Genomic DNA, 16,953 nt, shown 5'->3' on the forward strand with positions numbered 1-16,953 from the left:
CCTTGTACTACTCAGCTTTGTCTCTCTGGCACCCCCCAGCTCTGCACCCACCTTGCACTGCTTGGCTCCATCCTTCTGGCACCCCCCAGCTCTGAACCCACCTTGCACTACTCAGCTTTGTTCTTCTGGCACCCCCAGCTCTGCACCCACCTTGCACTACTCAGCTACGTCTCTCTGGCACCCCCCAGCTCTGCACCCACCTTGCACTACTCAGCTTTGTTCTTCTGGCACCCCCAGCTCTGTACCCACCTTGCACTACTCAGCTTTGTCTCTCTGGCACCCTCCAGCTCTGCACCCACCTTGCACTACTCAGCTCCATCCTTCTGGCACCCCCCAGCTCTGCACCCACCTTGCACTACTCAGCTTTGTCTCTCTGGCACCCCCCAGCTCTGCACCCACCTTGCACTACTCAGCTTTGTCCTTCTGGCACCCCCCAGCTCTGCACCCACCTTGCACTACTCAGCTATGTCTCTCTGGCACCCCCCAGCTCTGCACCCACCTTGCACTACTCAGCTATGTCTCTCTGGCACCCCCCAGCTCTGCACCCACCTTGCACTACTCAGCTATGTCTCTCCAGCATCTCCCAGCTCTGCACCCACCTTGCACTACTCAGCTATGTCTCTCTGGCATCTCCCAGCTCTGCACCCACCTTGCACTACTCAGTTCTGTGCTCTCCTTGCACCCCTTAGCTTTGGACCCATCTTAAACCATTCACCTCAGCATGTCTTCATGCTAAAATGCATTTGATTAGTAGAGGGGTGAACTGCTTGTACCCCCTCCCCCATCAGCAGCTCTGATGATGCCTTAGTAGGTATTGTGTTGTCACAAGCAGCACTGTGATGTCACGGTCACATTTATGACTGTCATGATTGGGTGTGTTTTCACCTTCTAAGCTGAAGATCCGATCCCCTAAGGCATCCACAATGTCATTCAGTGCGGCCTCATCCGTCACATTGAAGAAATACTTCTCATCGGGGTCGCTGGCGATGTATTTAATTTCATTAATGAAGGAGTTGGGGTCTTGCCGTCTCCTCATGTAATTTCCGAGGACCTGGAGGAAAACAATAACACATTGAGTGTCCAGTTCAGAGATGCCATGTGTGTATGAATCCCACAGAGGGCAGTCATAGCATAGGCAGGATTAGCTTACATGCAGCCTGTTCATTCTGAGTTTAACTTTTATTTCTATATCTATGTAGAAGAAAAAAAACTGTTACAATAATTGTCTGTTCAATAACACATTTCTGAGAACGGTACCCCAGGGGTACATCTGGCATTAAAATGAATGATGCTATAAAATTGTGGTAAATAGCATATTGTTGTGTAGTCAGCCAGCAAAGAACAGCAGGTAACTTCGTAATATAGTCACTTACCGCGATTGCGTAGCGGGTGATGTCACGCTTTTCACATTCGGCCAAAGCGAGGGGCAGCTCTTCACCATCATGTGATTCTCCATCAGTCACAACAATGAGAAGCCTGGTTGCACCTTCTCTTCCACCCCTCTCAGGGCTGAACGCTTCCGAGCTGAAAGAGGTAGACCAGGGGTCACAGATAATCCCATTATTACCTCAAGAACCTTAAAAAAATAATTTCATAGGCATCTAATAGAGGTGCTGAACTATATACACACTCATTTATTCTGCTTTTTTACCATACTGTTATTGGCTGGATAATATTATTTACCAGAGGATTTGTGAACTATATACAGTTAATGCCTGGATACATTAATTCAAGGAACAGCAATGGGGGTAACACTTGGTTCAGATCTTGCACAGGGACCCCTTACATGTAGAATATGGGCTCTAAAATATACAGTGGGGACGGAAAGTATTCAGACCCCCTTAAATTTTTCACTCTTTGTTATAATGCAGCCATTTGCTAAAATCATTTAAGTTGTTTTTTTTCCTCATTAATGTACACACAGCACCCCATATTGACAGAAAAACACAGAATTGTTGATATTTTTGCAGATTTATTAAAAAGGAAAAACTGAAATATCACATGGTCCTAAGTATTCAGACCCTTTGCTCAGTATTTAGTAGAAGCACCCTTTTGATCTAATACAGCCATGAGTCTTTTTGGGAAAGATGCAACAAGTTTTTCACACCTGGATTTGGGGATCCTCTGCCATTCCTCCTTGCAGATCCTCTCCAGTACTGTCAGGTTGGATGATAAATGTTGGTGGACGGCCATTTTTAGGTCTCTCCAGAGATGCTCAATTGGTTTTAAGTCAGGGCTCTGGCTGGGCCATTCAAGAACAGTCATGGAGTTGTTGTGAAGCCACTCCTTCCTTATTTTAGCTGTGTGCTTAGGGTCATTGTCTTGTTGGAAGGTAAACCTTCGGCCCAGTCTGAGGTCCTGAGCACTCTGGAGAAGGTTTTCGTCCAGGATATCCCTGTACTTGGCCACATTCATCTTTCCCTCGATTGCAACCAGTCGTCCTGTCCCTGAAGATGAAAAACACCCCCACAGCATGATGCTGCCACCACCATGCTTCACTGTTGGGACTGTATTGGACAGGTGATGAGCAGTGCTTGGTTTTCTCCACACATACCACTTAGAATTAAGGCCAAAAAGTTCTATCTTGGTCTCATCAGACCAGAGAATCTTATTTCTCACTATCTTGGAGTCCGTCGGGTGTTTTTTAGCAAACTCCATGCGGGCTTTCATGTGTCTTGCACTGAGGAGAGACTTCCGTCGGGCCACTCTGCCATACAGCCCCGACTGGTGGAGGGCTGCAGTGATGGTTGACTTTCTACAACTTTCTTCCATCTCCCGACTGCATCTCTGGAGCTCAGCCACAGTGATCTTTGGGTTCTTCTTTACCTCTCTCACCAAGGCTCTTCTCCCCCGATAGTTCAGTTTGGGCAGACGGCCAGCTCTAGGAAGGGTTCTGGTCGTCCCAAATGTCTTCCATTCAAGGATTATGGAGGCCACTGTGCTCTTAGGAACCTTAAGTGCAGCAGAAATTTTTTTGTAACCTTGGCCAGATCTGTGGCTTGCCACAATTCTGTCTCTGAGCTCTTCAGGCAGTTCCTTTGACCTCATGATTCTCATTTGCTCTGACATGCACTGTGAGCTTTAAGGTCTTATATAGACAGATGTGTGGTTTTCCTAATCAAGTCCAATCAGTATAATCAAACACAGCTGGACTCAAATGAAGGTGTAGAACCATCTCAAGGATGATCAGAAGAAATGGACAGCACCTGAGTTAAATATATGAGTGTCACATCAAAGGGTCTGAATACTTAGGACCATGTGATATTTCAGTTTTCTTTTTTAATAAATCTGCAAAAATGTCAACAGTTCTGTGTTTTCCTGTCAATATGGGGTGCTGTGTGTACATTAATGAGGAAATAGCAAATGGTTGCAATATAACAAAGAGGGAAAAATTTAAGGGGGTCTGAATACTTTCCATCCCCATTGTAAGTTGTCCTTCTGAGTGACTGATGATGACTATGAAGTTATATAGTCTTTTAGAGACCACGCATGCACAGCTACACCCCCTGCCCTGTAGTTATAGTAATGTAGTAAATAAGGTTGTTATATGTATGATTCAGAGGGGGCAATGAGGGTAACACTTGGTTCAATTCTTGCACAGGGAACCCTTACATGCCCATTATGGCACATAAAATATTAGTCGTCATTTTTGGTGACTAATGTTCTTCGCGGCATCTTTCACTTACTGAGAAGTTGTATAGTCATTTGGAGACCATTTGTGCATGACTAAACCCCCAAACTGCAAGACCCCTACCTTACATAAATGTAGTAAATAAGACTGTCATGTATGATTCAAGGGGTAAAGGTCAGTTAAAATCTTGAACAGGAACCCCTTACATGTCCATTGTGGCACCTAAAATATACAAGCCCTCTACTTCCTGGCGAATGATGCTCTTGGCAGCATCCATTACCACCTGCAAAGTTGTAGAGTCTATTAGAGACCACTCACAAATGGCTACACACTGCAAGACACCTACATTTTAGCTACAGCAATGTAGTAAACAATGTAGTAAAAAAGGCTGGCATATGTATGATTCAGGGGACAGCAATGGGTGTAACGGATTGTTCAGATCTTCCACTGAAACCCTTGCATGCTTATTATGACCTCTAAAATACACAAGCTCTATCCTTACTGGTGACTGATGTTCTTTGCAGCATCTATGACCTCCTGAGAAGTCATATATTCTTTTAGAGACCACTCATGCACAGCTAATCCCCTTACTACAATATATGATTTAGGGAATGGCAATGGGGGTAACTGTTGGTTCAGATCTTGCACAGGGACCCCTTACATGCTGAATATGACCCCTAAAATATCAGTAGTCCTTCTTGGCAACTAGAGTTCTTGGCAGCATCTATTAACTCCCAAAAAGTTGTATATTTTTTTAGAGACCACCCATACTGAGGACTACTTACATGCCCATAATGGCCCCTAAAATATTCAAGCCCTATCCTTCTAGTGACTGATATTCTTAGCAGCACCTATCACCTCTGGAGAATTCATAAATTCTTTTAGAAGCCACTCATGCACAACTACACCCACATACTGCAAGACCCCTACCTTGTTGTTTTAGTAATGTGGTAAAGGTTTGCATGTGTATGATTAAGGAGACAGCAATGGGGGTTCAATTCTTGCACAGGGAACACTTAAAAGCTTATTATGGCCTCTAGTGAAAACCCTGTCCTTCTTGGCGACTGATTTTCTTAGTTGCATCTACCACTTCCTGAGAAGTTATAAAGTATTTAAAAACACTCATGCACAGCACACCCCCTCCATACTGTAAGACCCCTACCTTGTTGTTACAGTAGTGTAGTAAATAAGGTTGGCATATGTATAGTTTAGGGAGAGCAATGAGGTAATGGTTGGTTCAGATCTTGCAGAGGAACCTCTTACATGCCCATTATGGCCCCTAAAATATACAAGCCCTGTCCTTCATGGTGACTGATGTACTTGGTAGCATCTCTTACTTTTGGAGAAGTCATAGGTAAGGTTGACATATGTATGTATGTATGTATATGTATGTGACATATGTATGATTTAGGGAAAAATAAATAGAGTAATCACTGGTTTTGATCTTGTACAGGGACCCCTTACATGCCCATTATGGCCCCTAAAATATGCAAGCCCCTGCTATTGGACATACCAAGCTTTGTGTATGGCAAATGCTGTCCTTGTCTCCCGTCCTTCTTGGCGACTGATGTTCTTGGCTGCATCTATCACCTCTCGAGAAGTTGTATAGTCTTTCAGAGACCACTCGTGCACGGCTACTTCTCCATACTGCAACACCCCTACCTGTCCAGAAGGAGTTAAAAGTTAAAATATGAATCTGCAAATTATTCTTTTTTTCCATTTCCAATGAGACAGTCTAACTGTATAGGTGAGGAAGGACTAAAAAAGCCCTCCAACAGAATCAGTGTGTAGAACAATAAGGTATCACATGTCTCATTCTATCACATATCCCAAAATTAAGAGGATTGCGCCTCATTTCTAAAACAGTGGGTGGAGCCATGCAAATAAATTCTTTATGCCCCATCAGCCGGACGCACATCCAGAACTGCTGGTGTATAGTGCAAATATAGCATAATATTGAGGTATATGATGGAATGAGACATGCGAATACCTTTGGTCTCCAATGCAAACGTTGGCAATCACTTATATAGTTACATAGTAGGTGAGGTTGAAAAAAGACACAAGTCCATCAAGTCCAACCTATGTGTGTGATTAACCACAGGTTCCTTATAACCACGATGGGGGCACGCACCATGACCCCTAATCCACCCAAACCACCCGATATCTGAGAACACGCTGCTCACAGATGCTTGTCAGAATGTGTGTGTGTGTCATTGTCTCATTCCTGATGACTCCTCCACTTCGCAGATGCGTGTGGTTTATTTACGCCTTGGGTCATTAATGTAAATTTGCAGCCATCAGCGTCTGTTTCTAAATAAAGCGCATGGAACGCAGATTGCAAACCACACAGGAAGTGTCAGGATCCGAGGATTAAGGGCGACACGCTAGGTACTCATACATGTGCAAAGATCAGGAGTCCTGGAAATTGGTTTACAAAGTAAGTTTACAGATTTTTTTTTTTTTAAAGGGACAGGTCGGAGTAACCAGAATTGACCTTCTTTTTCATTTTGGATACCTGAGACTAGTGGTGGTCAAGTTACTCGATAAGTGCAATCCCTGATATCACTGAGGGGCCACACATAATATAAAGTGTATGTAATGCTACAGACAATAGACCAAGACTGGACATATTACAGAAGATGGTCAGAGACTGCAGAAATAATACAGGAGATGGTCAGAGACTGCAGAAATAATACAGGAGATGGTCAGAGACTGCAGACATAGTACAGGAGATGATCAGAGACTGCAGACATAATACAGGAGATGGTCAGAGACTGCAGACATAATACAGGAGATGGTCAGAGACTGCAGACATAATACAGGAGATGATCAGAGACTGCAAACATAGTACAGGAGACGGTCAGAGACTGCAGACCTGGTACAGGAGATGGTCAGAGACTGCAGACATGGTACAGGAGACGATCAGAGACTGCGGACATAATACAGGAGATGGTCAGAGACTGCAGGCATAGTACAGGAGATGATCAGAGACTGCAGGCATAGTACAGGAGATGATCAGAGACTGCAGACATAGTACAGGAGATGATCAGAGACTGCAGACATAGTACAGGAGATGGTCAGAGACTGCAGACATAGTACAGGAGATGATCAGAGACTGCAGGCATAGTACAGGAGATGATCAGAGACTGCAGACATACTACAGGAGATGGTCAGAGACTGCAAACATAGTACAGGAGATGATCAGAGACTGCAAACATAGTACAGGAGATGATCAGAGACTGCAGACATACTACAGGAGATGGTCAGAGACTGCAAACATAGTACAGGAGATGATCAGAGACTGCAGACATGGTACAGGAGATGATCAGAGACTCCAGACATAGTACAGGAGATGGTCAGAGACTGCAGACATAGTACAGGAGATGATGAGAGCCTGCAGACATATTACAGGAGATGATCAGAGACTGAAGAAATAGTACAGGAGATGATCAGAGACTGCAGACATAGTACAGGAGATGATCAGAGACTGCAGACATAGTACAGGAGATGATCAGAGACTGCAGACATAATACAGGAGATGATCAGAGACTGCAGACATGGTACAGGAGATGATCAGAGACTGCAGACATAATACAGGAGATGATCAGAGACTGCAGACATAGTACAGGAGATGATCAGAGATTGCAGACATACTACAGGAGATGATCAGAGACTGCAGACATAGTACAGGAGATGGTCAGAGACTGCAGACATAATACAGGAGATGATCAGAGACTGCAGACATGGTACAGGAGACAGTCAGAGATTGCAGACATGATACAGGAGATGATCAGAGACTGCAGACATAGTACAGGAGACAGTCAGAGATTGCAGACATAATACAGGAGATGGTCAGAGACTGCAGACATAATACAGGAGATGGTCAGAGACTGCAGACATAGTACAGGAGATGATCAGAGACTGCAGACATAGTACAGGAGATGATCAGAGACTGCAGACATAGTACAGGAGATGGTCAGAGACTGCAGACATAGTACAGGAGATGATCAGAGACTGCAGACATAGTACAGGAGACAGTCAGAGATTGCAGACATATTACAGGAGATGGTCAGAGACTGCAGACATAATACAGGAGATGGTCAGAGACTGCAGACATGGTACAGGAGATGATCAGAGACTGCAGACATAATACAGGAGATGATCAGAGACTGCAGACATAGTACAGGAGATGATCAGAGATTGCAGACATACTACAGGAGATGATCAGAGACTGCAGACATAGTACAGGAGATGGTCAGAGACTGCAGACATAATACAGGAGATGATCAGAGACTGCAGACATAATACAGGAGATGGTCAGAGACTGCAGACATAATACAGGAGATGGTCAGAGACTGCAGACATAGTACAGGAGATGATCAGAGACTGCAGACATAGTACAGGAGATGATCAGAGACTGCAGACATAGTACAGGAGATGGTCAGAGACTGCAGACATAGTACAGGAGACAGTCAGAGATTGCAGACATATTACAGGAGATGGTCAGAGACTGCAGACATACGGCTTTTGCAATATTGGATTAAATTATCCACCAATCAAATTGACCAAATTTACAGACCTGTATCTGGTCGGGACCAATGAAAAACTTGCTGAGAATGTTGCTGAGGAAGTTCTGCACCTCAAACCAGGGGTAGATACTGTTTGATCCGTCCAGGAGGATGACGATGTCCAGGTACGTGGAGCAACCTAGAGGAGAAGGAAAAGGGGACACCCTGAAGGTGAAGCGACACCCCAAAACTAATGCCACCTCTGGGACATCTTCAAAAGATTATATACTATATTATCAAAAATATTGTGACATCTGCCTTTACATGCACATGAATTTGGTATGCTGAGGCCTAAAGTGTTCCCTTCATTGGAACTAAGGGGCCAAGCCCAACCCCTGAAAAACAACCCCACACTATAATCCCCCCCCCCCCACCAAATGATTTCAACCAGTGCACAAAGCAAGGACCATAAAGACATGGCTGAGCGAGTTTGGTTTGGAGGAACTTGACTGGCCTGCACAGAGTCCTGACCTCAACCTGATAGAACACCTTTGAGATGGATTAGAGCGGAGACTGCGAGCCAGGCCTTCTCATCCAACAAATGCTCTTCTGGAAGAATGGTCAAACATTCCCATAGACACACTCCTAAACCTTGTGGACGGCCTTCCGAGAAGAGTTGAAGCTGTAAAGGGCAGGCCAACTCAATATTGAACTACGGACTAAGACTGGGATGCCATTAAAGTTCATGTGTGTGTAAAGGCAGGTGTCTCAATACTTTTGACAATATAGTGTACAGTGCTGTAAAAACTTGACAGTATTGTGTATTTTACACCCAATCACCTCAAAAAAATGTTTCTTTAAAATTGTGTTTTTTCTATAGGGATGAGCGCCATCTTAACGAAAACCACTACATTTTTACTGAAGCTCCCTTATTGTGCTTCAGTGCATTGGATGGGTACGGTGACATTAAGGTGGTTTAATGGTCTTTAATGGTTCAATAGACATTCATTTTCTGCTGATGGTTACAGAAACAAATTTTAATTTTTACAAATAAATTTGTCTTGCATAGCCACCAACTGCCTCAAGTTTGCCAGAGCGGCGCTGCATCTTGGTGCTCTATCTTGCTGATGTTGGTGTCCAGGGCCATGTCCTGGGATCATAGAATCAACCTTGAGTTACTGCACATGTGTAGTAACATATAAAGCAGTGGCGGACGCTACATTAGGGGGCGCCCCCCCCCTAATTCATGCGCCCGGCCCCTAATCTACATGCAGGGGGCGCCGGACACACGGATTTCAATGGGTGTTTTTTCTTTGGTGAAGCACATGATTAGAGCCTGAGGCTCCAATTGGTTTAAAAAAGGGAGCACTGCGCCCGAGCCCACCCAGTCGTGTTACAATAGTAAATTAATATTCGCTATTGTCTTCCTGCTTCTCCTCCCAGCCAATCAGGAAGCGGGTCTTAAAGGCGGTGTTTAAGCAGGACCAACCCATGAGGTGAGTGCGGAGGGTCAGTATCTGCATATTTAGAGGCCGGTCTGGGCAAGACAACCCATTACGTGGGTTTGAAATGGATGTGCCAACCCAGAAATTTGACGGGTGACATGTGGAACATGGGCAGGTGTACAAATTCACCAGCACACCATGGATCAACACTTCTGCCCACAGGTTTCTTTTATTGAAAGAGATCACATCATAAAGATAAATGCAATGTTTCGGAGCTGCTTCTCTGAGTTGGCCGCTCAGCTGTCGGCTAATTGCCATCTCCTATCTCTCCACAGTGACTCATCTGTTGATGATATCCTGCTCGTCAGTCCTGCCTACTTAAACCATCCAGCTCAGATGATCTCTCCCTTCGCCTTGGTCAACATCTCTAGAGACGCTCTCCTGTGTTCCTGTTAAAGACTTGCTTGGCTGACATTTCTACTGGCTCCAGATCCTGCTTGCTGTTCTACTACGCTCATCTCTGGCTCCCTGACGTTTTGGCTTGTCTGACTATCCATACCGGTTCCTGAACTCTAGCTGTTGTTTTGACTACGTTTACTCTGTTTACCTTTTTTTATTATTATTAAACAAGTGTGATTTAACTGTACTTCTGTCTCAGTCTGATTCATGTTTTCTAACAGCCGCACAGGGTCCCTTCGTCAGGCATGTATGGTCAGGGCCCTGGACGCATGGATTTCAATCTATTTTTTTTTCTTGGTGAAGCACCTGATTAGAGCCTGAGGCTCCAACTGGCTTCAAAAAGGGTGGGCTCGGGGCGCAGTGAGCCCACCCAGTTGTGCGACAATAGCGAATTAATATTCACTATTGTCTTCCTACTTCACCTCCTGGCCAATCAGGAAGCGGGGCTTAAGACCCGATTGGTCAAGAGGAGAAGCAAGCATATTGGCCAGGGGCAGAAGAAGGAGGGGAGGCGCAGAGGAGGAGATGCAGGGGGAAGCTTCCCGCGACCTGGACGGGGTAAGTGTGGGGCTGGTGGGTGGTTGGGCGAGCGCTGGGGGGTGTTTGTTCGCCGAGTGATTAGGGGGGTGGCTTGTTTGCCGCCCCCCACCACAAAAAAGACAGCACCAGCCACTACTGATATAAAAAATTAATTGGAGTGGTGGCAGGGACCCTCCGCACCCTCCTCATGGGTTGGCCCTCCTCATGGGTTGGAGTTTGAGCAGGACCAACCCATGAGGTGGGTGCACAGGGTCCGTCTTGCATATTTAGAGGCCGGTCTGGGCAGGACAACCCATTTAGTGAGTTTGATATGGATGTTCTAACCCAGAAATTTGACGGGTGACATACAGACCGTGGGCAAGGTTAGCAGTGCCCCAGGATTCAGAACCATAATGTTGGTAGATATGGGATTGTCATCAGCCGAGGCAAGAGGTGACACAAGGGTTAAATAAAGCACATATAACCAATAGAGTGTAAAATCCCCATGTCATGTGACTTGGTGTCGCCTAATACTTAAAGTGGCAGCACAGTCCAATAGCATCATAGAGCCTGGGCACCACGCAGGGTGACTCACGTTGTGCGGTGGGTGCAATGGTCCCGGTGGGTCTGAAAGAGGCATCAACGCTGGCACAGATCCCGGTACTGTACATGGAGGAGCCGCACTCCTGAGACCAGAGCGGGGCGCAGGCCTGGAAGACAATAAACACACAATCACAAATAGTAATAAATGTGCAACAAAGTACCACCTTGTCTGAAAGACCTCGTCAGGGATCTACTACACCTGACAAAGTCCACACATCGAAACTCTGTTCTTAACTCCATAGCTTTCTATCATCAGGCTTTTCTGCATGTTAATAGTGCCCTATGAGAAGCCTATGTTGCCATGAATGCAGCTGAGGGTTGTTTTCTGGGGCTGATGATGAAGAGAAGAGAAGGAGGAAAGGCACCGATGATCAGATCCATGTGCAGAGTGCAGGATAATGTGAGATAAAAGTGTACAGAAATGTACATCATTTTATATGTGTTATTTTTAATATCTGAGTAATACAATATTTGTTTATTACATATTATGGCTCTGCTTCCTGCTGGAAGTGAAATTGTTTATAAACATTGATCAGACGGGAGATAGATACAAAGTAACATTGTTTATAAACACTGATCAGACGGGAGATAGAGAAATACAAAGTAACACTGTTTATAAACATTGATCAGATGGGAGATGGAGATAAGCAATATATGTTGTACGTTATTTTACACAGTGACAAAGTTATTGCCAAATAATCAGACCCGAGGCAGAAACATAAAATTCGTTTTGGTTTGGATCAGATGGGAGATAGAGAGATACAAAGTAACATTGTTTATAAACATTGATCAGACAGGAGACAGAGAGATACAAAGTAACATTGTTTATAAACATTGATCAGACAGGAGACAGAGAGATACAAAGTAACATTGTTTATAAACATTGATCATAAGGGAGATAGAGAGAAACAAAGTAACACTGTTTATAGACATTAATCAGACAGAGATAGAGCGATACAAAGTAACATTGTTTATAAACATTGATCAAACAGGAGATAGAGAGATACAAAGTAACATTGTTTATAAACATTGATCAGACAGGAGATAGAGAGATACGAAGTAACAATGTTTATAAACATTGATCAGACGGGAGATAACAATATATGTTTGACGTTATTTTACACAGTGACAAAGTTATTGCCAAGGAAGAAACATAAAATTTGTTTTGGTTCATGGGGTGGGGGGTGGGGGGGGGTAGTTAGGAGAGCAGAAAGGGTTAAAACACAAAGTAAGGTAATGTTAAAATAAGAACAGAACACAAGTTCGGCTTCTATTGCGGCACGCAGGAATTTTTCCGTCTCGTTCTGTGACACAGAGATAGTCACAAGAATGTTTTTTTTTACCCCTGAAACACCCAAACTCCAAGCAGTGGGGTATGCAGTGTTCACATATTTCACCTTTTAACATTTTTTTTTTTAGCCGATCCTGGAGGATGTGTGACCCGGTGGTGGAGCCGCGGTGGAAAAGAGCTGATGCCGTTATTTCGCAATGTGCTGGCTGCGCGTTGTTTACCCGGGGCTCAGCGGAAGTCTTACCTGTTCTGCCCGCAGTCAGGGGAATGCTTGTTTTGGCTCTAGATGGCAGCGAAGAGCGGGCATGCTTTCATTTGACCACAAAAATGCTCTTCCCCCTCTTCTGACCGCCCCACCGCCCTCACGTTAACCCCCTAAGCAGGCGTTTTGGAACAACACGTGAACGCCCTCACCGTCTCCACCCGAGAAAGAAAAACGACACGAATAACCACATTGGAGGTTATATTCTAATCAAGGGGGTCTGTGTGAGAAGCAAGACCCCTGTGTGGGAAGCTTGTCCCCGATGGGTGTCTTGCACCGCGGGGGGTCAGGAAGAAACCTTGCGAGGGGACTACAGTGTATCTGGAAAGTACTCACAGAGCTTCACTTTTTCCACAATTTGTTATGTTACAGCCTTATTCTAAAAAGTGGATTCAAATATTTTCATCAAAATCCTACTAACAATCCCCATAATGACAACATGAAAGTAGTTTGTTTGAAATCTTTGCAAATTTATTAAAAATAAAAAAGGAAAAAATCCCATGTACACAAGTATCACAGGCTCCTCCCATGTACATAAGTTTTACAGGCTCCTCCCATGTACATAAGTGTCACAGGCTCCTCCCATGTACATAAGTGTCACAGACTCCTCCCATGTACATAAGTATCACAGGCTCCTCCCATGTACATAAGTGTCACAGACTCCTCCCATGTACATAAGTATCACAGGCTCCTCCCGTGTACATAAGTGTCACAGACTCCTCCCATGTACATAAGTATCACAGGCTCCTCCCATGTACATAAGTATCACAGGCTCCTCCCATGTACATAAGTATCACAGGCTCCTCCCATGTACATAAGTATCACAGACTCCTCCCATGTACATAAGTATCACAGGCTCCACCCATGTACATAAGTATCACAGACTCCTCCCATGTACATAAGTATCACAGGCTCCTCCCATGTACATAAGTATCACAAACTCCTCCCATGTACGTAAGTATCACAGACTCCTCCCATGTACATAAGTATCACAGGCTCCTCCCATGTACATAAGTATCACAGACTCCTCCCATGTACATAAGTATCACAGGCTCCTCCCATGTACATAAGTATCACAAACTCCTCCCATGTACATAAGTATCACAGACTCCTCCCATGTACATAAGTATCACAGGCTCCTCCCATGTACATAAGTATCACAGACTCCTCCCATGTACATAAGTATCACAGGCTCCTCCCATGTACATAAGTATCACAGACTCCTCCCATGTACATAAGTATCACAGGCTCCTCCCATGTACATAAGTATCACAAACTCCTCCCATGTACATAAGTATCACAGACTCCTCCCATGTACATAAGTATCACAGACTCCTCCCATGTACATAAGTATCACAGACTCCTCCCACGTACATATGTATCACAGGCTCCTCCCATGTACATAAGTATCACAGGCTCTTCCCATGTACAGAAGTATCACAGCCTTTGCCATGACACTAAATATTGAGCTCAGGTGCCTCCTGTTTCCACTGATCATCCTTGAGATGTTTCTACCACTTGATTGGAGTCCACCTGTGGTAAATTCAGTTGATTGGACGTGATTTGGAAAGACACACCCATGTCTATATAAGGTCCCACAGGTAACAGTGCATGTCAGAGCACAAACCAAGCCATGAAGTCCAAGGAATGGTCTATAGACCTCGGAGAAAGGATTGTGTGGAGACATAAATCGGGGGAAGGGTACAGAAAAATGTCTGCAGCATTGAAGGTCCCAATGAGCACAGTGGCCTCCATCATCTGTAAATGGAAGAATTTTGGAACCACCAGGACTCTTCCTAGAGGGGGTTGCCCAGCCAAACTGAGCAAAAAGGGGGAGAAGGGCCTTAGCCAGTGAGGTGACCAAGAACCCGATGGTCACTCTGACAGAGCTCCAGCGTTTCTTTGTGGAGAGAGGAGAACCTACCAGAAGAACAACCATCTCTGCAGCACTCCAATCAGACCTGTATGGTAGAGTAGCCAGACGGAAGACATTCCTCAGTAAAAGGCACAACAGCCCACCTGGAGTTTGCCAGAAGGCACCTGAAGGACTCTCAGAACAGGAAAAACAAAATTCTCTGGTCTGATGAAACAAAGATTGAACTCTTTGGCCTGAATGGCAAGCGTCATGTTTGGAGGAAACCAGACACCGTTCGTCACCTGGCCAATACCATCCCTACAGTGAAGCATGGTGGTGGCAGCATCATGCTGTGAGGATGTTTTTCAGGGGCAGGAACTGGGAGACTAGTCAGGATCGAGGGAAAGATGAATGCAGCAATGTACAGAGACCTCCTTGATGAAAACCTGCTCCAGAGCTCTCTGGACCTCAAACTGGGGCAAAGGTTCATCTTCCAACAGGACAACGACCCTAAGCACACAGCCAAGATAACAAAGGAGGGGCTACGGGATAACTCTGTGAATGTCCTTGAGTGGCCCAGCCAGAGCCCAGACTTGAACATCTCTGGAGAGATCTCAAAATAATGGCTGTGCACCAATGCTTCCGATCCAACCTGATGGAGCTTGAGAGGTCCTGCAAAGAAGAACGGGAGAAACTGCCCAAAAATAGGTGTGCCAAACTTGTAGCATCATACTTAAAAAGTCTTGAGGCTGTAAATGGTGCCAAAGGAGCGTCACCAAAGTGTTGAGCAAAAGCTGTGATATTTCTGTACATGGGATTTTTTTTTTTATTTCTAATAAATTTGCAAAGATTTCAAACAAATTTCTTTGACGTTGTCCTTAGGCTCGGTTCACACAGGAGCAACACGACTCTGGCCGTGACTTTGCGAGGCGACCTGGACACGACCTGAGGGCGACACCACAGCGCGACTTGGGGCGACTTACAAGGCGACTTCAAGTCACCTCCAGGACAGGCGACTTTCCAGTGGCCAATCAAACAACAATCAGCTCTGTGGGAGGGAGGGGGGGAGGGAGGGGTTTGCTTGAGAAAACCATCTTCTCTTCCTGTATTGTTGCTTCAGTTAAGACACGATCCGACTTTGGAGGCGACTTCCATTGAAATCAATGGGTACAAGTCGCCTAGAAGTCGGATTGAAGTAGACAGGAACCTTTTCTGAAGTCGGAGCAACTTCAGTAGCTTACATTAAGACGGCTCTCATTAACTTGAATGCAATTTCTGATGTCAAGCGACTTGGGGCGACTTGAAGTCTGACAAGTCTGATCCCAAGTCGCGGTAGTGTGAACCGAGCCTTATGGGGAATTGTTTGTAGAATTTTGAGGAAAATAATGGATTGAATCAATTTTGGAATAAGGCTGTAACATAACAAAATGTGGAAAAGGTGAAGCGCTGTGAATATTTTCCGGATGGACTGTATATGTGTTCACATATACTTTTTTGGTTCACTTTTGATTTCGCACATCGCACTGTGGGCTAAAAAAAAAAAACACCTGTGTGAGAAGCTTGTGATTGAAGCAGCTTTTTTCTGAATCTCAGGATGTAAGCTCTAGAGCTGTGAACCTGAACTAGGTCTAGGTTTACTACTATACAGCTCGGGAGCTGGTGTTATATACGAAGAGTCTTACCACAAACCCGCCATGTGCGTCCTGGGTCAGCGACATCCCGAAATGCATGTTCCTCATGTGCTTGGAGACGTTCCGCAGAGCCTGTTCACCTGGGGACATGGCCAACACAAGACATGATAGGAAGGAAAGTAAGAGATGGGATTAGAAGTGAGGGCCCCTCCAAAGCACCCAACCCAAAAGCCTAAGTCCGGGTAAAGTCATCTTGTAGTTTAGGATAGAGTGGGGAAGGCTTTTATTTCTGGTAGGTTATATAGAAAGGGTATCATAAACTTCAGATGATTAAAGGGTAATATTGTGTTTAAAGTCATATAAAAGATCAGAACAAAAATAACCAACACGTTTCAGGGATTTGGGCTCCTCCTTCATCAGGGCTCTTAATGTTATAGCCATAAGCCATAGGGACTGGAGTCTATGACACTAGATGACAGGTGAACAGGGAGCATACTTGGAGACACTGGGTGCACTGGAGTCAGTAGATGACAGGTGAACAGGGAGCATACTTGGAGACACTGGGTGCACTTGAATCAGCAGATGATATGTGGACTGGGAGTGTACTTGGAGGCACTGGAGTCAGTAAATGAGGAGGAACTGGGCGCTACAGTCAGTAGATGCCAGGTGGACTGGGAGCATACCTGGAGGCACTGGGTGCACTGGAGTCAGAAGATGCCAGGTGGACTAGGAGCATACTTGGAGGAACT

General features: G+C 45.0%; 1 protein-coding gene across 1 annotated transcript in view; it reads right to left on the reverse strand.

Annotated features, from left to right (window-relative positions):
* Positions 1-16,953, reverse strand: part of ITGA10 (integrin subunit alpha 10) — an 81,629-nt gene that overhangs the window by 40,632 nt on the left and 24,044 nt on the right. The window contains exons 4-9 of the mRNA XM_073609332.1: positions 16,256-16,344; positions 11,158-11,272; positions 8,211-8,338; positions 5,145-5,293; positions 1,374-1,524; positions 886-1,051 (exon numbers count right to left, since the gene is read on the reverse strand). Of these exons, the coding sequence (XP_073465433.1) occupies positions 886-1,051; positions 1,374-1,524; positions 5,145-5,293; positions 8,211-8,338; positions 11,158-11,272; positions 16,256-16,344 (798 nt within the window). The remainder of the gene's footprint in view (positions 1-885; positions 1,052-1,373; positions 1,525-5,144; positions 5,294-8,210; positions 8,339-11,157; positions 11,273-16,255; positions 16,345-16,953) is intronic.

This window comes from Aquarana catesbeiana, linkage group LG13 (assembly GCF_042186555.1).
Source record: "Aquarana catesbeiana isolate 2022-GZ linkage group LG13, ASM4218655v1, whole genome shotgun sequence".
Classification (NCBI taxonomy): domain Eukaryota; kingdom Metazoa; phylum Chordata; class Amphibia; order Anura; family Ranidae; genus Aquarana; species Aquarana catesbeiana.